This window comes from Danio aesculapii, chromosome 4 (genome assembly GCF_903798145.1).
Source record: "Danio aesculapii chromosome 4, fDanAes4.1, whole genome shotgun sequence".
Taxonomy (NCBI): domain Eukaryota; kingdom Metazoa; phylum Chordata; class Actinopteri; order Cypriniformes; family Danionidae; genus Danio; species Danio aesculapii.
The window spans coordinates 42409956-42434646 of NC_079438.1; the positions used below are offsets into that span (position 1 = coordinate 42409956).

General features: G+C 34.6%; 1 protein-coding gene across 5 annotated transcripts; it reads left to right on the top strand.

The window, feature by feature from the left end:
* Nucleotides 1-403: 403 nt before the first annotated feature.
* On the top strand, nucleotides 404-22979 carry tmpoa (thymopoietin a). 5 transcript variants are annotated; one of them, XM_056455722.1, is made up of 15 exons: nucleotides 404-703; nucleotides 5747-5864; nucleotides 8026-8175; nucleotides 11014-11150; nucleotides 15283-15384; nucleotides 15604-15672; nucleotides 15753-15890; nucleotides 18295-18360; nucleotides 18439-18528; nucleotides 18625-18717; nucleotides 18843-18902; nucleotides 18986-19195; nucleotides 20163-20288; nucleotides 20519-20622; nucleotides 22139-22979. In XM_056455722.1, the coding sequence occupies exons 1-15, from the start codon at nucleotides 467-469 to the stop codon at nucleotides 22500-22502; spliced, it is 2064 nt and encodes a 687-aa protein (XP_056311697.1). In that variant the 5' UTR covers nucleotides 404-466; the 3' UTR covers nucleotides 22503-22979. The 5 variants fall into 5 exon arrangements, with proteins under 5 accessions (XP_056311697.1, XP_056311698.1, XP_056311693.1 ...); XM_056455723.1 differs by having other exon boundaries at nucleotides 405-703; nucleotides 18986-19111; XM_056455718.1 differs by lacking the exons at nucleotides 15283-15384; nucleotides 15604-15672; nucleotides 15753-15890 and having other exon boundaries at nucleotides 409-703; nucleotides 18986-19111.
* The last annotated feature ends 1712 nt before the right edge of the window (nucleotides 22980-24691 follow it).

Sequence of the window (24691 nt, forward strand, 5' to 3'; positions counted from 1 at the left end):
CAAAAATGTAATTCTGTCACTTATTCAGCCTCGAATTGTAACACACTTTTCAAAATGTCTTGTTTTAAACCCAAAGGAAGATATTTTGAAGAATGGTGGAAACCAGTAAGCATTAACTTTCCTATTAGCCTCAAATTCTTTAAAATACATTATATTGTGTTCTTTTTTTTAGGTTAATTGTTAATTTGATGCTGTACTGATTACTTCCTCAATGAAGTAGCGTTTTAATTGTTTAATTCCTAGTCTTATCCTCAAATTATTGATCTTCTCGTTATGTGAAGTGAATCTCTTAAAAGCATGAGGTCGAACTCCTATTTATCGCCAGTGATTTTAAATAGTCAATCCGCCAATCAGAAGGCGTCTTTCTGAGGCGCGCATCCAATAGGGGTCTCTCTCCTAAGATGGTCACTGATCTCATAAAAGAAATCAGCCCGAGGCAGCGAGTGTCCTGCTGGAACCAACAGACATGTCGGAATTTCTGGAAGACCCGTCTGTGCTTACTAAAGACAAGCTTAAAAGTGCATTGCTGGCCAATAATGTTGCTCTCCCGAACGGCGATCAGCGAAAGGACGTGTACGTGCAGCTGTACTTGAAGAATCTGACCGTGCAAAACAAAAAAAGTAGCGGCTCTCCAGATGTCTTTTCCAGCGACGAGGAGCTTCCTCCAGCGCCTGTGGTCTCCAACAGGAGCCGCTCCGGCAGGGTGGGTTGTTTGGAGATGCTTGCTTTGTTTTAGCTACACATGGATCGTGAATCAGATGGGGTTGACGTAATACGCAGGTTTAGTTATTATTATTTTTGTTAAGGCGTGTATCTCCTGAAAGCCCATTTGTTTGGTAAAAATCGAGAGGTTGGTATTATTAAGTTTATTGTTGTAAGTGTGTAGTTTGAACCTGCACATGCCTCGCAAATGAAAACAAACCGGCATGGCGAACTTTTTACTATGGTGTCCGGTTTGTGAACGAATCGTTACGTTTGACTTGAATCATTTCAGTGAGTCACTTAACGTCGGTTTGAACGATTCCTTCGCTAAAAAGTGATTTGTGCTTTGTTTTGAGATGCTTGAATAAGATTCACAGTTGTGAATCCTCAAAATAATTTTTACTTTAATGGGAGCTTTTAATAATATTAAACTCTAAGACTTGTTTTGCTTTTTATTTTTTAATGAATACAAATGATGTAAAACTTACACGTGCTTAATCCGTGCAATTGATGCTAATGGTGTTAATATAAACTACCCATAATATAATCAAACACTGTGAACGCTTATTACTATAATATGCTGCGACTGAATGTCAGGAAACGCATAAAATGCAGTTCCATAAAGAAATCATATTTAGAATCAAATTTTGAAATGAATTGTTCAAAAGAACCGATTCGTACTTATCGAACTTCCTATTACTCATTACCCTGCGACAGTTTCCCGCTTAAATGACTTGGTCTGATTCATTGCATTGCTAATAATAGTTCAAAATCCATGCCTCCGTCTGTCAAATTAATGAATGCATGTTTTTGTAGGGATTCTAAAGTATTCTAAAGAAAATTGCACTGCTTTGTGTAATCTGTTACACATCTGTTTAAGGCGTAAGATGTAAAAGCCCAAATTTGAATGAGCAATAGGTGAAGATTAATAATCTATAAATTAAAACTATGTTTTTTTGAGTTTTGTTAAATCAATGAAACATCTGGGGAAACACTTAGAAAAGTGGGAGTTTTCCTCCCCTCACTTCTCTGTATTTGCTACTATGTCATACACCAGTAGTCTGCAGTCTTGGATTGTTAAAGTGCATGCCTGTTGCTTTTTTTTTTCTTAACTTTTTTTCTATCATGTAATTTTATGTCTGTTGATGCTGTTATTAAGCGTGAAAGCTACAAGTTTGTAGTTTGTTCTGTTTTTATAACCAACCTGATAAGCTCAATCCCCCACCCCTGCAACTACACAGGAGACCTTTTATGTTTTACAGAGATGTTTGATGTTAAAGGCACCTCCAGTGCTAGTGAATGAGGAAGTGCTGCCTGTCATTGTAAAAATCTTCTTGCACAGCATTTCCCTCTCATTAACTCTCTCTCTCTTCATCTACACAGTCTGCCAAGATGGTTTTCTTTAGGAGTAAAACCCATCAGAGTGTGTGATTTATCAAGTTTGAAATGCGTTTGTAAGGTAGATCTCTTAAATCAAGACTCGAGAGTTTCCAGTGTTTTAGATGAGACTATTTATACTTTGTGCATGTAATCATTGTTTGTTTGAACATTTTCTTTACTAAAATGTGTTTTTATACATCTCATTCATTATTTTATCATCTTATTTTGTGTGATATGATAATACAAACTATCATAATACCAATACTATGCAGCCCTATGGACCCCATATTAAACGTTTGTGGAGATAGTTGCAGATCTAGGAGCTGTAGAATAATTCAAAAGCTGCACAAGGCTGTTTTCATAGTGGGTTTGGTCCCTTTATTGAGGAAATAGATTCTTGTGTGAAGGAATTCATGCTTTGGCTGCCAGATGTGTGTGTGTTGCATTCCTCTTTGAAGCTCCTGTGTCTCAGATAGTAATTTCAGAAACATTCGACACACGCGCACACACAGTCACATTTCTGGGATGTTTTGATGTGCACGGTTTAGAATTTGCAACAATCGTGACCTATAAAGATGATTGATTTGATTTCGTCATCACTGCACAGTGAGAGTTATGAGAGTTGTTGTGTTGAAATAAAACAGGTCTAGAAGCTCTGATGCAAAAGCCATAATTGGGCAAATTGTGGTTAACCAAAAACATCATGCTGCTTTTATTGCTAATTTTCAGAGCGATGACATTAAGTATTGAAGCATGTGTGTGTAACGGCATGTGCAAACCCACGGAACTGAAGGTCAGAAAAAAAACAGCTTTGTGATGGCCAATAAAACTTGCTTATCGCAAACCAGAATTGTCAGTAAAACAAAAGTTTGATCTGAAACTTTATGCTAAATCCAAAACTCTTAATTGCAGCTTAGAAATTTAATAATCTTTAAATTTGTACCAGCAATTTTGGATGTTGAAATATGTTCTCAAACTTGTAAACACAGTATTGTTGAATGTTTCTCTTATTGAGGTTATAGCAGAATAGTTTAGTAAATGGAATAAATAGTTTATTTTTTATTAGAGTAAAATCGTCCACATTGCAATGATAAAATGCTAGAGAATACAAGTGTAGAAGGGAGTCATTAAATCATTCATTTAAAAGTCAAAACTAAGTTTTGTTGTTGTTTAATTCTGCTGCATGATATTGTAAAAAGTACACATTGCTTTTTTTTTGGTGGGGTTATTTAAACTAAATTTTGCGTTTTTTTTATTTTTTATTATTTTTTTTATTATTTTTTTTTTAATTTATTTATTTTTTTTTAGATTATTATTTATTTTTAAATTTTATTTATTTTTAAATATATATTGCAATTTGAATATAATTTCTCTTGATGAGTTGATTGGGATAATTCATATAGGGTGCATAACATAACAGACAATCTAAAAGCATAGTTAAATTCAATAAACAAAAATATGCAGATTAAATTAACAGCAATTAATTGTTGTCTGAGGAGTCGTAATGTATTCAGGAATACAGTAACTGAATAATCAAATATAATGGATGTCTTCAGTGAAGTGCGTACAACACCGTATCCTTATCCATGAAAGTAAAGAGACCCGATTGTGTTCTTTATTCTCGCGCTGCAGATGGTCTGTTTAACTGTTTTCTCGTTAGTAAAGCATTCAGATTTTCTACTTACAAAGTCAGCCATGTAAATGGCAAATGCACCATGGCGCAACGCAACTGACTCTTAAAGTGAACGTGAGATGAGACTGAATTTTTCTAGCTTTAAAATGGCAAAAGTGGATTTAGACATGCCCTTAATGCTTTTGCGCCATGCGCTTTAGACTTTGCACCTAGATCCTTAAAATAGAGCCCTAAATCATCAAAACTATATCCTGTTCATTGTATTTATGAGCGGTGCCATAGCACACTCTGATGAAGAGAAAATCCAGATGCTCTGACTTGTGGCTGGCTTGTTTCTAAAGCAAAGCACATTTTATAAAGTTTTGGATTGCGATTCTTTCTCCAATTGTACAAATAAACGGAGGTGTCAAACTTCAGAATTCTTTCATTTTGCTTCTTTGGCAAAATATGTCTGTAGCCATAGGTTGCGGGTGTTACAATCCCGTGAATTAAAAGATATGTGTTGCACATTTATGCAGCCAAACCTAAAAAAATGTATTGTTTAACGGATCCCATTAATCAGTTAAAAACGCACCCTTTCGGTTAACGGTTAATCCGTTAATATGAACATTTCTAAATCAAATGTAAAATAATACTGCATAGTCTTGGTTTTATAAACAATTCAATACTGGCGATGTGACTATTGAGAATGATTACATTGCGATATCGATGCTGAAACAATATATTGTGCAGCCCTAGTTCATTCAAATTAATTGACCATTATTACGGCAGAGTTGTGAGCTCTAATTTAAATTTAAATACTAATCCAGAATTGTGCATTTATAAAATGCATTCTGCTCTTCAAAACCCTTTTTTTTAAATAGATGTTTATTCAATATATGAATATTATTTTAGTTTTGGATTAGTTTCTTACATTAATATTTAGTAAATGCACTGCAAGTTAAAATCTCGCCAGTGATTCCAGTTGAAAAGTGGTTATAAGGTCTTAAAATGTATGGAAAGAGTCTTAAAAAAGGTCTTAAAAGCTATTGAATTTGACTCTCTGATTCCTGTTTATACTCGGTCACAGAAACTTGATAAATGTGAGGGTGTTGTCTGTTGACTGAGTGACGTTTTTTTCCCCTCTGTCCTACTGGAATGCTCTGATTTTTTTTTTTTTTTTTTTTTTTTTTTTTTTAATATAAGTAGGCAGTGTTCCAGATCAGCCCTGATCAAGGCCCCTCACTGTAGCTCATACACCTTCATGATCTCCTCCTGCCCCTTCCAAACACATTCCCTCCTCCTCCTCTTCACTCTTTTCACCACTACTTCTCTGGTCACATGGTCCGGTTTGTGGATCAGGGCTCTACTCCAGGGAATGTGGCTGGATTTGCATTGTTCCTGCTTTCGTCCCACATTAGAAGCCTGCGTTTGCAATGCCCTTAGTCCCTATCACTGTGGCACTTTGCATGAGCAGTATCACTTTTCATTTCACTGCCTGAATGACTTTTATTACTTTTATATAAATTAACATTTTCAAGCGGTTATGTACTTTGCTTGTTTTTTTTTACCCATAACGGTCACCTCTCATTTGAGTCCACACTTAAGTTATTCAGTAGATGATATATGCATATTTTACGTTATAGTTTCTAGAGGCAAGTACAGGTTTAGACCAAAAAAAAGATAAAAATATGTACTGAGAAACGTCCTTCTTGTTGTATGGTGACAGATAAGTGGTTACACTCCACCCATGTGCCTCCAAGCAGTTTCTTTTGTATTTGTAGTATGTATATAGTATTTTATATAGTACGGTATACAGTATGTTTATGGGCTGAGGGAAAACTAGCTTGAGTTCCTCCCTTGTTGCTCTATTGTGTAATATGGAGCCTGTCAGGCGTGTTTAAACACTCTTTGCTTTAACAAGTTCAGTACTTTACCATGACGTCATCTGTACATACTGTAATCTGCAGTCATTTAAAAATGTGCATATTAAACTATAAAATGAGCTGCATCATGGCTGTTGGTCATTTAATGTGATGCTTTTCTTAACAGAAAGCCACCAGGAAAACCGACAAAGTTCGTCCTGATGACGTTGATGTGACTGAGTTGACCAATGAGGGTTTAAAGGACCTGTTGCTGAAGTATGGCCTGAATGCTGGACCCATTGTTGGTGAGCCAACCTCAAAACCTAAGAATCAACCTCAAATAGTGCAGTGTAAAAAGTAAATATTTGTAGATGTTGCATAGTTCCTTTAGATCATAGGTCTCAAACGGGATTCCTGGAGGGCCGCAGCTCTGCATAGTTTAGCTCCAACCTTGATTAGTTGGATCTGCTGTGTTTGATTAGGTTTGGAGCACAACTGGGCAGAGCTGCGGCCCTCCAGGAATCCAGTTTGAGACTTATGCTTTAGATCATAGGTCTCAAATGCAGTTCCTGGAGTGCCGCAGCTCTGTACAGTTGTGCTCCAACCCTTTTCTAAGACAGCTGATCTAATTAATCGAGGTGTTCCAGAGTAGTCAGAGCTGCGGCCCTCCAGGAATTGAGGATGATCTATGAACCTATGATACAGTGCCAAAAACAAGAAAATAAAAATGTGTATATATAAAAAAGGCCCCAAAACGCATATTTGGACAGTTAAATCATACTTTGGTTATCTTACAAAGTTTTTTTGGATATATTTATCTAATTATTCATTCATTTTCTTTTCAGCTTAGTCCCTTTATTAATCTGGGGTCGCCACACCGGAATGAACCGCCAACTTATCCAGCACATGTTTTATACAGCGCATAACATCCATACACACTCATACACTACGGACAATTTAGCTTACCCAATTCACCTGTAGCGCATGTCTTTTAGAGTGTGAGGGGAAACCGGAGCACCCGGAGGAAACCCACTCGAACATAGGGAGAACATGCAAACTCCACACAGAAACGCCAACTGAACCAGCCGAGGCTCGAACCAGCGACATTCTTGCTGTGAGGCGACAGCACTACCTACTGCACCACTGCGTTGCCCTATTTATCTAATTAAATGGTACATTAACTGTTCCGAATTAACATTTGTTGAGCAAATGTTAGTGGGAAATGGTTTAGTTGAGTTACAGGTTGCCAGAATTTATTCTAAATGTTTACAAAATCTCCATTGAAACAGTGGGCAGAAAGTAACAAATCAGTTGTTACAGAAATAAAACATACAGGGCTTTTTTATATTTTACATTATTTCTTAAAATCACTAGCTTAAATCGTTACATTTTTTTATGAGCAAATAAAATTGATGTAGAATGAAGTAAGATTTGAAATGCAGTTTTTATTGTCATAAAAAAAGAGGAAGGAGAAAAATAATCTGAAATGCATCTTTTAATGGAAAAACCTTAAGAAATTTAATATAATATCATAAATTCTTTTCTTCCCACTCAGCATAAAACCCAAGTTTAGTTTCTGGAATAATCCAGATGGTGTTCTGGTGTTGTGCACTCAGTGCTATCAGTAAATCAGCAGTTTCACTAAGCACGCAGATTTCCATGTTTTTCCATCTCAGCCCTGAATGGCTACAGTGTCCTTAAATGGATGTTGAAAAGCTCCTCGGTAGAGCTACATGATTTTGGAAAAAACTGACATTGCAGATTTTTGTTTATGATGATTTAAATAACTCTATTTGGAAAGAATTCATAATTTTACATTGTAATAATTTACAAAAGTAAATAGTGCATTTATTATAAAGTGTATAGCAAATCACACACAGGAATACAACAGAACAAAGATACAAATAAATAAAATAGACGGTGCTTTGTGGTTTTCTGCATATTTGAACAGTATTGTGGTAAAATGGAAAATAACAATGTAATCAAGTGTAAAATAACACCATATAGTCTTAATTGTAATAACAAACAAATTAAGCTGTTGTTAAAGCTACATATTTTATCATTTCTTAAGCCCAAATAGTTTAAATTAGCTTGAACTCTTACACTGTCACATGTCTTACAAATATGAATAAATTAGTTTACTATAGTAAGGTTAACTTTTGTTTGTTCAGAACTCTTTCCTGGTTTTTATAATCACACCTCATTACTCATCACAACATTGCAGATTCTGTGATGTGACTGTTGTATATTCGCACGTTGCGATATCGATGCTGAAACGATATATTGTGCAGCCCTGCTCCTTGTTTTAAAGTTTCAGGCTTTCTGATTCTCACTCCTGGTCAAGAATAAGAATTCATGACACCAAAGACGTTAACTTTGAATCTGTCCTTAAATAAACATAACATTTTGAGCAGGATGATTATCGTGTAGACCTTATACTGACATCTATTGTTTTCTTCACATCAGCATCCACTAGGAAGGTGTATGAGAAGCGGCTTCAGAAGCTGCTGGATCAGGGTCCTCCTGAAGCTGTGGCTCTTCCCTCAGAGACGTCACAGACTGATGGCAATCAGAATGGCAACAATGATTCAGACCAGTACAGCGACAAGGAGGAAGGTAACGGATTAACAGATCCCTTGATTTAAAGGGATAGTTCAACTAAAACTGAAAATTCTATCATTTAATGATGTTTTACTTGTCACAAACCAGTCAGAGTTTCTTTCTTCTTTTGAACACACAAGATATTTTGAAAAAGGTTGAAAACCAGTCAATATTGACCTTCATAGTGTTTTTTTTTTTTTTGTCTGCTATGGATGTCAATGGTTACTGGTTTTCAACTTTTTTTAAAAATGTCTTCGATTGTGTTCGACAAATGAAAAGAAACAAAATAAATCAAATGTTTGAAACTATTGAGGCTGAGTAAATGTAGTGAATACAGGGTGTCCTTGGGTCTTAAAGTATTAAAAGTTGATAAATCAAATATGAGACAATTAAGTCCCTTAAAAGGTATTAAAAAGTCTTAATCTCGTTTTTACGAGATCTTAAATTTTGTTCAAGCGTTGTCTTAAGTGTTTGACTCCAAAAAAGCATTAATATATTTATTTTCCTCCTAATATTAACAACGGTTCGGGCCGGGGCGCGTTCAGCCAACCTCTTGCGTCCGGGTAATGTCACATAATTTGCGACAAACGCGGAAAGGTGATGTGACGCTCTCCACATGTATCGAAACCATAGAGTAAAACAGACTGCAAAATGGGAAAATGTAAGTTTGCGTCTCCTGGTTGGAGAAAGACGAGTTTAAACAGTGGCTGAAGCCTGTCGCTAAAAACAACCACGTAATTTATTCTTTTAAGCTTTGATTCTCTTTGAGTTCTGTTGCATGGTTGTGCTCCATTGATTTATTTAACTTCAACTGTTTATTAACAACTCTTTTTAAAGTTAAAGGTTTGAAACTGATCAGAACTTGAAGTGGCGATGAGGTCTTAAAATATTCTGAGAAGGAAATTACCCTCGGTAATTGGTAATTTCGCATTGAAATTACCTTTAGGATTCCTGCATATACCCTGGAATAAATAAAATTTTTTTAGTGTGAACTAATGAAGATCCTACTCAAAGCATTCTATGGATTATCCTTTCTCCTGTAAAATGCATTTTATTGGACTTTCCTGCTTTGATGTTTGTAGTAGGACTGCATTTTATTGGAAAAAACTGACATTGCAAAAATTTTGTTTTTCTGGGATTTTTTTTTTTTATATTGCGATATCAATACAATTTCGGCAGATGACTTGAAGAGCTCTACTTGGAATAAATTCAGTAACTTTGATTGGAATAATGTTGTAGAGGAGTAAATCCAAGAAATTGCAAGAATAATGAAATAAGATGGAGCAAAGATAAAAGTGAAGTAAGTAGTCAGGTCTTCAGGTACAGTAATACAATACGATATTATTATGATATTTTGCCCCCGATAATGACCGATCACGATATCAGCAATGCATCACAAGAAAACCCTCCACAATATATCATGATATTTGCAAATGAAGAGGGAAAAATGCATCAAAAGGTTCTAAGATGTATTTCTTTTATTAACAGCACATGTTTCTTAGAATTGTAACATTAATATATGCTCGAGCTGCCATTTCGAGAAGCGCTACCTCATGCATATAGCTATTTTGCCCAACACTATTATTGAATAATCAAATGTCGTTTAAAATGCAAGCGCTACATTCGTCATTCCTGATCAACAATAATAATCCCAACTCCACAATGCAGATGCTGTAATGTGACTATTGCGAATGCACACATTATGTCGATGCTGAAACGATATTTTGTGCAGCCCTAGTTTGTAGGTGCATTCTAAGTGCATTAACTTAGTTAAATTAAGTTTTTGTTTAGCCTACACTGTATAAAATATCTGTTAAATGACAGCTTTCTTTATTTTGTGATTCGTGATGTTGAAAATTCAACTCTACAGTTCAACAAAGTGACTTTTATTGACGTTTTAGTAGGTTGAAGAAATATAATGTATACGAAATGATAATATAGAGAAAAATAAGCCTGTAAAATAACAAAATGTACTGGCAATTTTTTGTGATGTTAAACTTTTTTCAAACTTGATCAAGGTCCCATAATGCATTTCAAAATCATAAATAATTGAAAAAAAAACATGAATCAGAAAATATGGAAAACTGCTAATTTATTTTATTTTTTACTGTGTATACTAATGCAAACAGCCTAATGTAATACTTGTTTGTTTGAATGTTTTGTTTTGATGTATTTATTACATTTGTATTACTCAATTGTTTTTTCCATGTAGATAATTAAGCTGACATGACATTTAATAAATAAGATACAATAGGGTGAAATATCCCTTTTACAGTTGAAGTCAGAATTCTTATCCCCCTCCCCCCCCCTTTAAAAAAAAATTAAGAGCATGGAAATTTTCACAGTATGTCTGATAATATTTTTTTCTTCTGGAGAAAGTGTTATTTGTTTTATTTTGGCTAGAATAAAAGCAGTTTTTAATTTTTTATGAACCATTTTAAGGTCAAAATTATTAGCCCCTTTAAGCTATATATATTTTTGATATTCTACAGAACAAACCATCGCTATACAATAACTTGCCTAATTACCCTAACCTGCCTAGTTAACCTAATTAACCTAGTTAAGCCTTTAAATGTCACTTTAAGCTGTATAGAAGTCTTGAAAAATATCTAGTAGAATATTATTTACTGTCATCATGGCAAAGATTAAATAAGTCTGTTATTAGAAATGAGTTATTAAAACTATTATGTTTAGAAATGTGTTAAACCTTCTCTCAGTTAAACAGAAATGATAAAAATCTGAAAAATAAACAGAGGGGCTAATGATTCAGGGGGTCTAATAATTCTGAAGTAAATTGTAACTGTGTATTAAAAGAAATTAATGTTGTTTAACTCCATCTTGCATGTCTGTCAGAAACTGTAGCTCCAGCCCCCGTGACTGTGCCTGCACCAGAAGTGGAGGCTGAACTGATCCCTGTTGTGGAGAGACCAGTCAGGAGTCGAGGGAAAACACCAGTGACCAGCAGGACACGCAGTGGGCAACACACAAGGGTAAGGATAAAAACTGGTGCACTTAGTTGTTTAGTTTTTTTTTCTTTTTTTTTCTTTTTCATGTGTTTTAGTGTAATACATCACGTTTGCATCATGTGCAAGGTGCTTGCATACTATGAACAAATTAACCCATGTTACATGACTTAATATGACCAAGTGGAAAATTAAGCACATGAAAAGGATGTGGGTGGCAAGTGAAGGATGGTTTTGTTGTACTTGATAAAAACATCCCATAAAGTTCACATGTTAGGTCATGTTAGGGTATGCGGAGAGCAACTGCCTGAGCCAAGTCAAATACATGAACGTTTAGTCCCGTTTACTCTTGTTTAGGATTTTATCATATGTTAATTTTGTTATCTTGTTTTTGGAGCATGTAAAAACTTGGTTTTCCACTAAATGACTTGGCAAGTTTGTCATTTTCAACAAACCCGTTTTTTTTTTGTTTTTTTTATATCATGGAATGCATTGTTTTTCATTGTCTCAGCAGTTCCTCATTTAATGTCTCGTACAAATTATTACTTGTAAACTCATAGCATTGGAGGGTTGTGAAAGTGTACATGCAGTTATTAAAAAAAGAAAACAGTAATTGAAATGGTTTCTAACCACTCTGCAAAGAAAAAAAATGCAATCTGCTGGTTGCTTGCAATCAAGCAAGTGTGTAATGTAAGTGGTCTCATTTCAGCTGATTAATCCAACTGTTCATAAAAAGAAGTTTCAGACTGTGTGTTAAATGAAACAAAATCCCCAGACTGTAGATATGAGGGTCCACATGATTTCAATTACAGCTAGCAGCCCCCTTTTTCATATCCCTAGTCTTTTTTTCTTTCTTTTTTTTTTTTTTTACTTCGGCTGCGAGTTGACCCAGACTTTAATCCTCTTTTATTTATCTTCTTATTCCCTCCCTTCTTTCCTTCAGACATGCTTGGCTTTCTCATTGCTGTGCAACTTTAGTCAGTTTTGCATATCTTAAACTTTTCTGTCCAGGCTTCTTGTAAACCTCTAACTGAGAGGATTCCTTTATCAAAGACTTTTGTAAACTGTTATAAAGTTCACTGTTTAACTTGCAGAGGCAGTACACAATCACTACGTGCCTCCACCCTTTACTGTACAAAAAAAGAAAGAAAAGAAACCCATTTTCTCTCCAATATAAATAATTCCTTTCTTTTTTTTAACCCCATAAACCCTGAATATTTTCCCAGCATTTTCAGTGTTGAGTACAGCAGCACCACCTGCTGTAGAAAAGACCTGACATGCTTCAGGATGTCACATGACTATATTATGTGCAAATTGTGTATTAATGTTTCCTTTCTGTATCTGTTTGGAACTGTTATTTTTTTTTTATAACAGTTATACATATATTAATATTTAGCAACTAAGCATGGACCGGTAGAAGATTCTGATGGTACGATTACCTTGGATAAAAGTATCATGGTTTCACAGTATTGTGATCACTGCTCTAAAATATATTCTTTTTAAATGTCTGGGTAAAAAACAAGAACTTTTTTCCCCTTTTACCACAATATATTTTATTTTGAGAAACTTTTAAAATACTTTGGAGCAGTAAACATGTCAGGCTAAATAATTGAATTGGATCATTGATTTCTGCTGTCTTCATTTGTTTCAGAAACACAGATTTCCCATTACAATTTAAAACGGCATCTTTGGACATATTTGGTCCTAAAGAACTTAAAGCAAAAACGTTAAAAAAAACCTCACTCATACCTTAGGAATTGTATAACAGAAATCTTTGGCGGTATACCTTGATTGGTTCTCATCCAATGTCTCTTTGCAACTAATACCTTATTGTAACTGGTTAGCAACTTGTATCTGGACAATAGTTTTGAATGTTTTAACCATGGTATTATTACTGTAATTATTGAATTTGCCCTAAGTTTTATAATTACAAAACTGTGAAAAAAAACTTCAGTTTGGGTTACTCATGAACACTTTTAAAGGGGAAAATTTGTGATTTATAAATGGAACTCCTTCTGAATGAATTGAATTTAATTATTTTCTTTGAGTTTATTCTTGATTGTTTAGTCCAGGGGTGTCAAATTCTGTTTGTGGAGGGCTGCAGCCCTGCACAGTTTAGTTCCAACCCTGCTCCAACACACTTAAGCTGTAGTCACACCGCACTTTTCTCTCCATAGACTTCCATTCATATGCGCGCAAATGTGTCAGACTGGAAACGCAAGCTCGTGCGACAAGTTTCGCAGTTCGCTGCGTTGCAAAGTTCAAGCTTGGTGAACTCTGACCGGCAAAATCGCATCACTTTTCTGCGTGAGACCAATCGAAGATCAAAACATGACCTCTCTGGACCAATCGCTCACTTTTTTTTTTAAATGTCTAATAATCTTGTTTAATCCCACCCCTTTTTGCAACACCATACTACAGAATTTTGCATGCTCAAACTCTAGTGTGACTGCAGCATTACCTGTAGGCTTTAAACAAGCCTGAAGGATGTAATTAGTTTGATCAGGTGTGTTTAATTAGAGTTGGAACTACACTGTGCAAAGCTGCGGCCCTCCAGGAACTGAGTTTGATATCTGTGCTTTAGTTAATCAATGTATATGAAATACGAAGTATACGTTTTTAGTAAATTTAGAATAAATTTTGCATTCCGAAATGTCACAACAGATGTGTCTCAATAAGACACATTTATCAACAAAATTTAGTCCTAAAAGGATTTTATAAATGACAAATGGACAATTATATATAAATATAGATTTTTTTTGACAGTCGTATAACTCTACATTTAATTTTACATGGAAATGACATCTATCAGCGCTCATTTCTACATCATGACCAAAACCACTACAAAACAAAATTTTTTTTTTATGATTTACATCACTAATTGTTTTCAGGGTATCTGCAGGGTCTTAAAAAATTTTAGGCCTTTTTTAAAAAGTTCTTAATTTTCCTTTGTTCATTTATTGCTACCCAATCTGTCCAATAGGGTAAATGCCGTGCTAGTGTTTTTCCCATACTGATAAACGTCCAGTGACCTGTTATTGTGAGTTTTTTCCATTTCATACGAATCCTATTACAGCATCGATGTTGTAATGTAATTAAAATACAATTTGTTAAATAGACTTGTTAAATAGGCATTCATTTAGTTGCTCGAGCGTAAAACGAGACAAAAAGCGGTTTACTCGCGCACACCTGTCAGAATCGGCAGGTTAGCGCAGAAGCTCCATTGCATATACTGGGGTAAAAAAAAATGCTCATTATAAAGATATGGCTGGAAAATTGTAATTTAATGCAGTGCTTCTTGTACAATCTGAGACCCACTTTATATCAGATATCACTCAGCCTGTGGAGATTGCTGATTTTTAAAGAAAACAGACCTTAAACGTGCCAATTTTAACAATGGTATACAGTTCACCGGAAACGCTTAACCCAGGTTACTGGCAAATTAAAAGTCCTTTTAGCATACTTCGGCATATACCCGATACCCATACAATCCATCTCAACTTTAAACTTTTTATTTAAAAAGGTAGTTTTTAACTCCATTTACCATAATAGTTTTTTTTTTTTTTTTCTTACAATAACATTTGTTAAAAAGTGCTCCATGTATTAACTGCTGAGGACCCCGACCTGGGCAGATTGTTGTACATAGATTTAGTTTTTAAAACTTTAAAAAAAAAAAAAAACACTTGTTAATTATTTACTTTTTTATTAAAAAAAAAAAAAGTTTAAGTTGGGGAAAAATGTGTATGAGTACGAGTAGAGCTTGCTTGCTTTTACATTGTTTAAAATATTTTGCTTAGAAATATCTAAAATATAGAAAAAAATTATTATTAAACCTACTAACGGATAAAAATCTTTTGATTGAGTCAATAAAACATTTTTCCTTTACATTTCCTTCACATTTAGCCCTTTATGAGTCTAAAATGTCATTCATCATGGTCTTAAAAATGTCCTAAAAAGTATTACATTTGACTTGGTGAAACCTGCAGAAACCCTGGTTTAAAAAGTAACATGTCATAGCCTTAAAGTGTGTGCAAATCCAGTTCCTTGTTTCCTGTAGATCTCCTGACATGACTTCTACTCATCTAAATGTTTTCATACCCCAGATAAGCTGTTTGCTTCTGAATGTAAGGTGGTAGATCTTTTCATATGTGATGTTTAGGAGGATATGGAGGAGGAGGACTGGCCTGTCTTGAATGTTAAGAGAAAGTTGAAGAGATCCTCTCAGAGGCCGGATCAGATGGTTCCTGCCAGCGACGACACCGTAACTCAATCTGTGGTTATGTTACTAATGCACATCACCTGGTTTCTGGGTGTGGTGGTGAAGTCAAAAATACATTCAGGACGTGCACAGGGTGTGTTTGGCTTTGAACACAGGTGAACACAGTGTTTGCTTGAGCTCGTATTTGTTTCTCAAATAAGGTGAGGGTGGTGTGAGTTACTTTGCTGCTCAATGGTTTGCGTGCATGTGTGGGCTTTGCAGGAGAACTCTGAGCTCTCGGCTGCAGAGTGTTTTGCAGTTTCCGAGGATAGGAGACGAACAGGACCTGGGGTAGGTGGTAGCGAGGCAATCATAGTGGCGAAGTTATTAGCTTGACCTGAAGAACCTGCTTCTGTCCTCACATTAAAAAGGCAGGCAGGAGGGAGGCCAGGCCTTTGCTTTCAGACAGGACATCAAAGCCCTCATCTAAGAGTGAATCTCTGAGACGCCGCAGTGCACCGGTCCGCTCAGTTCAGCCTGATCTGAATGAGGCTTCATCCTCTGACAAGGTGTCATTCTCAGTAAAATCCCACTCCTGAGATTTCAGTTTGACATGAATGACAGGACATTTGAGGGTTCTTTTGAGATTCAAAGGTTCATTCAAAGTCAAGGTCAATTTCTGTCACTCAGTACTTTTTCAAATTTTACATGATCATGTTTTCAAAATCTAGGTATGTTATTTACACAATTTTGATCTATTTGACTAGTTATTTTATAAAATTACAAAGAATTTGGCATAAATTACTATTATTTATTGTATCATCATATTATTAGTAACAGTAAAATGACTCTTTACTGTATTTCTTTTATCATCTACAACATTATGGGGGCAGCTAAAGCTGAATTTCAAATTACTCAGGAACTCCACTTAGAGGAAGAAAAAGGATCCGAATAAAAATGTGTACTAGTATAAACCCAGTTATAATGTTATTACTCATAATTGCTGCCCAAAAGCAGTCCAGATTTATGAAACCAGTTTTTGTTGAAAATAAATAAAAACCCTTTTAGAAAATAAATAAATTTTAGAAAACAATAAAATAATTGTACTAATTGGTTGTTACACAAATAAGAGTGAAGCAAAATTCCAATGGAAGCGTTTTATTTTAATCATTTTATTTAGAATTATATTTTTAAAAAATGTTGACCAGTTTTTCTTTAGTCATAACTTTTAAGATTATACGTGTCTTTAAAATTCTATTTACAGTGCTCAGCATATAGAAGTACACATGTATCTTTTAAATAGGAAGCCATACAATATTGGGCCCTATCTTACACCCGGCGCAATAAGGCACAAGACGTGTTTCCACGACGTATTGCTATTTTCAGACCAATGTAATCCTTATTTACCCATTTTCTGCCATGTTGCTTAAATAGCAAATCCATTTGTGCCCCTTTGTGGACTCAAGGTGTTCTGGTCTAGAAAAGAGATGTTAAGATGCATTGTTGGCGCGTTGCTATTTTGAGGAACTAAAATAGACTGCGCTGGACCTGCTTTCAGCTGGTCAATTGCACAGAGCGAGTTAGTTGCGCACCTCGCTTACACATTGCTTAAAACACACATGATGTACAGCAATACGCAAATGTCTTTACAAATGAAAAATAATTTAAAGGATTCAAATATTCAAATAAGTTTATTCATGACTATTTCCTTAGGTATAATGTTGTTGTTGTTATTATTATTATTATTATTATTATTATTATTATTATTATTATTAGCAGTATTATTAGCAGTATTATTTAATTTATGAATATTTATATTAGTTTTATTAAAAACAAGCTTAGATTTGTCCACCTGTCAGGTTTTGGACCATATGGGGCATAGCATGTGTGTTTGGAAATGACTCGGTTTTTTGACCACACTTCGTTATTATTGTTCATTTATTCGTTTGCTGGAAATTGGAACTGAATTCAGAAATATTTTTAAAACAAATCTTTGCGCTTAACAAACTAAATTAATTATGTAGACTGTACAGCACGTTTCCTTATCCACAAAAGAGAGAAAGTGAAAGTAAAGGTTGAATGGAGAAGGCTCATTCTCGTGCTGCAGATGCTGTTTAACTGTTTTCTAGCTAGTGAAGTGTTCGGTTTTAACACTTACAAAGTCTGCCATGTAAATAGCAAATGCGCAGTGGAATGATGCAACCAACTCTTAAAGGTATTGAGAGATGAGACTGATTGCTTTATTCTCAAAACACACCTATAACTCATTAAGAGAATAAGCTCAACCCTGTTAGACCATGCGCCACCACGCAGAACGTATTTTTCCATTCTTAAAATAGCAAAAAGAATTAGCATACGCCCTTAATGCTTTTGTGCCCTGCGCTTCTGACTTTGCGCCTAGATCATTAAAATAGAGCCCATTATCTTTGTACATATACATTAGATTAGTAGGTACTAAAGCTAAATCTGGGGCTTGTCTAACAAAATAACTTACGATAACAGTCCAAAAACTAGTAGACCGAAATTTATGTTATAGAAAAAGATTAACTACAAAATTAAAAAAGGAAAAAGCAAGATAGGTAAAAAATGTAAATTAAAAATTAGTCAATTTTGTGGGGGGTTTGCAATATTTTGCTTGAATTTAATTGTATTATCTTTTAATTTCTAAATGTTTTTGATGACTAAAATAAAATTTTTATATATCTGTTTAATAAATCTGTATTGTTTAAATGCACCAAATTACATTGCCCATATTCACTGAGAAATGAATAAAAATATTCATTTTCAAAATGGGCTCTACTCAATTATGCTGAGCACACTGTATATATAAAAATAATTTTGTCAAAGTATTAATTATGGGGTCAAAGACATATGCTGCCTAATAGGACTGACCATATGTCATAGTATTTTTAATTCATTTCCATTAAGAAATTTCACCATTTTTTTTTTGATTGGGAATCGTGTGTTTTGTAGGATTTCTCTGAGCCCTCAGTATTGAAGGAGGTGTCTGTTTCTCTGATGAGGATGAAAACACCTTTGGTAGGTCCAATAGAAAGTATTCATGAACATCATGTCATATAGTGCCACCGTGTTACTTATGCTCTTACATTATTAAAGACAGTGCCAAAGGATCCTAAACCCTCAAAGCGCTACTCCATGTCTGCAACAGAATCAACGAAACGCCAAGTGTCCAGTCTGAACAACAAGGTGTCAGAGCTATGTTTCTTAAAGCATCCATAAATATGAAAGCCTCGCATTTAACAGTTGAGCTGATTGGTTTACCTCTTGTGGTTTCTTTTGTAGCATGATGAGAATACTGCTGACATCCCTTCCCCTCCGCATAGACAATCCAGTCGAGAGCCGCTAGTTTCTCTGATTAATACTGCTTGTGTTGAGGTGAAGACACACACACACTTACATCTTTAGTTAATGCTTTCAGCTTATTTAAGGAATATATTAGATCTATCCAGTCGTCATTTTGGACTTAAATGCATGTTTATTATGCTACATTAATAAATCAGGTGGATGACCAGGGTATGCAGAACGTCCTGAGCTGTAGATCTGCAAACGGTGGTCCTCTGGTACGTCTCGCAGTTATACACTGCTTATAACTCTGTTAAATATACATTTTAGCAGTTTATGAGGCTCTGTTTATTCTCTAAAGGCCCAGGGTGTCAGATCTGCTGCAGTATCGAAGCTCTCAAAGCCTGTTTTGAGTCAGAGCAAACCATCCATACCCTTGGTAGACATGATGTGCAGTCTTTCGTCTTCCAGTGATCGACAAAAAGAGGTTTTCCCATCACATTCACTTCCTTACAAGAACTTCTGTTTGGTTTCAGAGGACTCTCTTCCTGTGTCATGTGAACTTTCCCAGGTTTGCAGATTGCAAGTTGTGTTTTTTGAAGTAATGTAGTAGGCTTTAAGTAGAGTTGGGTGTGTTTTTATTATTATTATTATTATCAACATTTTGTAAATGAAATGTTTTACTTTGTAATGAAGCCCATTAGAATGATCCAGTTGTGATGGCAAAAATACATTAAATAGTTATGTAATATAGCGCAAGCATAACCGCAATTCCTAAATGCCTTCAAGTCATCACAGCTAATATTGATTGAGTTTAATTGTAGACAACATTGTTTGTTTTTCTGTTTTGTCAGTGCAAATAGCTCCAGAACCAAAGCAGAATATTTGCACATCTCCGAGAGCAACATTGCAGTAATCATTTGTGTAAACGATACAGTGATCCTTGTCACGTTGTTTCTAAATGAATCAGCTGTTTGAACATATCATGTGAATGAATGACTCACTGAACACCACCACCAACAAGCAGTTTAGTGTATTTTTTTGGCCCAGCCTGAACCTGTAAACATGCAATCAGATAAATGTTTTTATCCAAACATTGTTTAAATACTAATATTGGAAAAATCTCAGTTTGATTGGGCAATTGTAGCACATTTACATGCACACTAAAATGATAACTTCCCAAAATCATCTCATTTAATAACTTATTCTGTTACGTGCACTACAATAAGCTGTCAATCCTACATTTATAATGTTTACTCTTATTTTCTGGACCAAAATGTTTTCTCTCTTTCTCTGGATGCTCTTAAAGCCGCAGGAAGGATGTTTTTCTGACAGATATCACACACACTTATAAACAGAAAGCAGCTTAATGTGTTTGCATAATGGGCAAATTTGTCTAAGGGGAAGATAACTAGCAGTTAATAACCTTATTCTGAGAAAGAAAAACAGGTTAAAATGTTTACATGTGTATTGTCCGCTAAACAACATGCATGTAAATGTTCTGTTAGTCGTCATTAAAGCTTTCATTGGTTTATCAGGAGAGCTGTGGTTCACCACTGACCCATTCGAAATCAAGACATTCCAAAATCACCCCGTTCCTCTCCCAAATCACTCCTGTCCGAGGACTCTATAACAACCAGATGGATATGGAAGAGACGGTGATGGTAATTTTTTGAGCTACATGGTGTTTGGCTCCACGGGTGGTTAATTGGGTTGAGGACATTTGAATAATGATTTTGGAAAAACTTGGAGTCACCCGGGTTATACTTGGCTATGATGTTGCATAATGTTTTCATTTTTAGTTTTTAAGTGAAAGCTGAAAACATTTTCAGAACCGCAGTGATCTGTTCTGACTCTGTTCACGATTGTGTGGCTCTTGTGTTCTTGTGCGCAGGTTGAAAAGGTGTCAGCCATTGATCAGACCCCGAAGACTGTGGAGAGAGACGTGCTTAAAGAAATCTTCCCCACCGAAAACCTCAACACTCCAACTGGAATCAGGTATGAAGACCAGATCATTTAAACTTCTGAATGTTTTCTGGGGTCAAGCTCAAGTCATAGTGTCTGTTTTTAACAATGTACTTTAAAGGGACATGAATTATACAGTTTACTTCTATTTTTTTTTTGTAACCAATCCGAATCAGCACATGCTGCTTTTTACATTTTCACTTAAAAAATGTGACAGGACCTAACCTTTTAAGCTTGTCCTCCTCAAAAAAATCATACAAAAACGAGCAAAAATCCTAAAATTTAATGAAAGAACACATGCTTGATCACTGTCAGCTCCTCTTCCATCTAATGAATTCCTCGGAGTCATAGCCATAAAGGTGTATTGCACGCATTTTATGTTAAATTTAATGCAAATGTGACAAGACTAACAGAAACATGGGGACAATTGTAAAATAGTATTTATTTGTAGAATTTATTTCTAATTTAATGTTTTTAATCAATTGATGTGACTGATAGTAACTTAAACTTTGCTTTTTGTGATGTTTCTTTTTTTTCTAATAACAGTTTTTAGCATAACAAAACTAATAACATTGCAGGTTCAATTGGGCTGAGGACAAGGACAATGACAGAGTTTGTAAAACAAAAAAAATAATAATAATAATAAATCTGAGAACCAAATGAATGACTTATTCCTTTACAAAACAACTCTGAGAAATCAACCATCAGTCCATTTTAGACATTTTTGGGATGAAATATTTTTTTATTCACAGATAATGAACGTTTATGTTAGAATGTCCCATAAAATTGTCTTAATTACAATAATATCGTTTATCGCAATATATCATAGAACAAAAAATGGAAATCGTGACCGGCCTTAGTGTTCGTGTTATTGCAGAAAAAAACTCTTAAACCTCAAAAATACATTATAACATTTAGAAATGTGCCGTTCATTACCCCTTTAAAACATAGAACACTTGTTTTTAGTAATCCACATAATTACTCGCACTTGGAAAAAAAAACTTGTGAAAACGTGTAAATGAGTGTATATTTCCCTAGACCCTGAATACATCGGAATGTACAGTCAATTTTCTTGCCTTCTTTTAAGGATTTGGGGTAATGTTTAGTAAACAATGTTTTGATGACATTTCAGACCCTTATATTGATCCTGACACTTTTCTTTTGCTTCATGCTTGTTTTTTTTTTGTTTTGTTTTTTTGACAATGACTATGCTTATCAAAATGTTCAATGGTTGTATGTGTGAAATATATTAATTGTTATTTCTGAGGAAATTAACATGTTAAATTAAATGAGTAATGAATGTCATGTTTACAAGCAGTGAAAATATAAAGCTGTAAATCTAGTAATTTTGAGAAATATGTATGTATGCATGTATTAAACTGTATAAAAAAGAATTTTTTAAAATCTTACTGTTATCCAAATATATCATTTATATTTAGTAAAACGATCTAAATCAAGAGATTCCATTTTGAAGGAAATTTGCCTAAAATATTTTAGTTATATTTTGTTTGTTTTTTTTTTTTTTGTTAAAATTCTAATGTATCTTCAGCGCGACCTGCCGTCGACCAATCAGAGGAGCAGCTGGTCGTCCCCTGATCGACACATGGATCAATGAATCCCGTCAGCGTCTATCTGATCTCAAACAAACCACCTCCTCTTCTTCCTTCTCCTCCACCTCGTCCTACACAGAGTCTCGAGCTGTTCCCCGTGTGTCCTCCATCCCTCTGTCTGCCTCCAAGACCACAGCGCCCCCTTCAGTAAAGAGCAGATCCCGCCGCAGTCTGCCAGTATGGGTCCAGCTGGTCCTGCTGAGCGCCGTGGCCGGATTCCTGTTCTTCATCTACCAGGCCATGGAGACTAATGACGTGGGACTGTTCAAGCAGAGCGGCACAGATGACAGCACCAGCAAATAAAGAAATAATAATAGAAAATACTAAACCAATGCGCCCCTATGGTGATTCAGCAGCCATTGACTTTAAACTGCGAACTTTATATATTCAAGCAGTGACAGACACTCATTTTCTCTACTCATTGCTCTTCCAAATGAACCGGTTTAGAGGAATGATTTTTAAACGGTCACTTTTCTTGCCTTTTGTATGTCGAGCGAGCAAATGTGTGTGTTTGTTTGTTTGTTTTCGTGGATTAATTGTTTGTGCTGTCCATCAATGGGAGTCAAATTGAGTCTGAAGGATTTGAAGAAATATGCCTGTTTTTTTGTTTTTTTTGTTTGTTTGTGAACTACATTTAACGTCTACTTGTATTTTATTTCTTTTGCATTTATTTTCCATGTGTAGCTCTTCAGAAGCTCATATTCATCTTAATGACCCTTGTGGTATTTATGTATGTGTTGTTGAAATGCAACTATTTTCAATAAACTGTTTTGCAATGCATTGTATTATAGGTTGTTTATTTTTGTTATAATGTTTGTCGCTTCATTTTTTTGTGTGAAACATTTTCAAAATGAATTGAGTAAACTACCAGCCTAATTTGTTAGTGTGCAACCAAAAAATGGATTATGAAAAATCCCTGAATTATTAGCCCCCTTGTAAATTTTTTTTTCCCCAATTTCCGTTTAACAGAGAGAAGATTTTTAGCACGTTTCTAAACATAATAGTTTTAATAACTCATCTCTAATAACTGATTTATTTTATCTTTGCCATGATGACAGTAAATAATATTTTACTAGATGTTTTTCAAGACACTTCTATACAACTTAAAGTAACCTGCATAGTTAACCTAATTAACCTAATTAAGCCTTTGCAGGTTAGAGTAATGAGGCAAGTTATTGTATAACAGTGGTTTATGTAGACTATCGGGGGGAAAAAATAGCTTAAAGGGGCTAATAATTTTGACCTTAAAGTGGTTTTTAAAAAAATTAAAAACTGCTTTTTATTCTAGACGACTAGACTTTCTCCAGAAGAAAAAATATTATCAGACATACTGTGAAAATTTCCCTGCTCTATTAAACATAATTTAGGAAATATAAGAAAAAAACAATTCAAAGGGGGCTAATAATTTTTACTTCAACTGGATATACTGTATAATATCACTACTATAATGTAAATGACTTCCAGATATGTAATCCTTGACAACAGGGTTTAATTTGTCAACATGAGTTAACATTGGTAAACTAACAAAGAACGATGCTTCCACATTTAATCTTAGTGTTGTTTGTAGCATTTGCTAATGTATAAGATCAAAAGTGATCACTAGTTAATTCATTCTGAAAATGTGTGCTTTTTAAAGGGGTAGTTCATCCAAAAATAAAAATGCTGTCATTTACTCATCTTTAATTGTTCCAAATTATTTTTAGGGTTTTTTTCTGTTGAACAAAAAAGATATTTTCAAGAAGGTTTGAAACCTGTAACTATTACCATTGACATCCATAGGACAGGGATCATACGGTCATGGAAAACCTGGAAAAGTCATGGAATTTTGACATGGCATTTTCCAAGCCTAGAAAAGTTTTGGAAAAATCAGAAAAAACCCACAAAGTTTTGGAAAAGTCATAGAAAACAGATATCTGTATACTTGAAAATAGGTTAGTTATCTTTACTACTTTTCTGTCCTTGGCCAATCACTTACTTTCACATTATTAGTGCGGTGTAAGCATTATCTAAATCAATTTTACATATATATTTATGTATATAAGCTGAAACTAAATAGATTGTTGTGCGTTTTACGATGTGCTGTAATAAATATTAACATGCATTGTTTTTTACCACACATATGTAGACATTGCATGAAACATTAGGTCATGAAATTTACTTGAAAGGCTTGGAAAAATCATGGAAAATTCATGGAATTTTAGTAGTAAAATGTGTATAAACCCTCATAGGAGGAAAAACATACTGTGGAAGTCATTTGTTACAGGTTTCCAACATTCTTCAAAATATCTTTTGTGTTCAACAGAACAAAAAAAAAAAAAAAATCTAACAATAAACATGTACAATAAAATGTGAATAAATGAAGGCAGCATTTTCCTATTTGGGTGAACTAATAAAGTAAACAAATGCTGCAAGAATACTCTCTTTGTTAGTTAATTTAATGCATTAATGTTAACAAATAAATCCTCATTGTAACCAAAAAAATGATGCTAGAG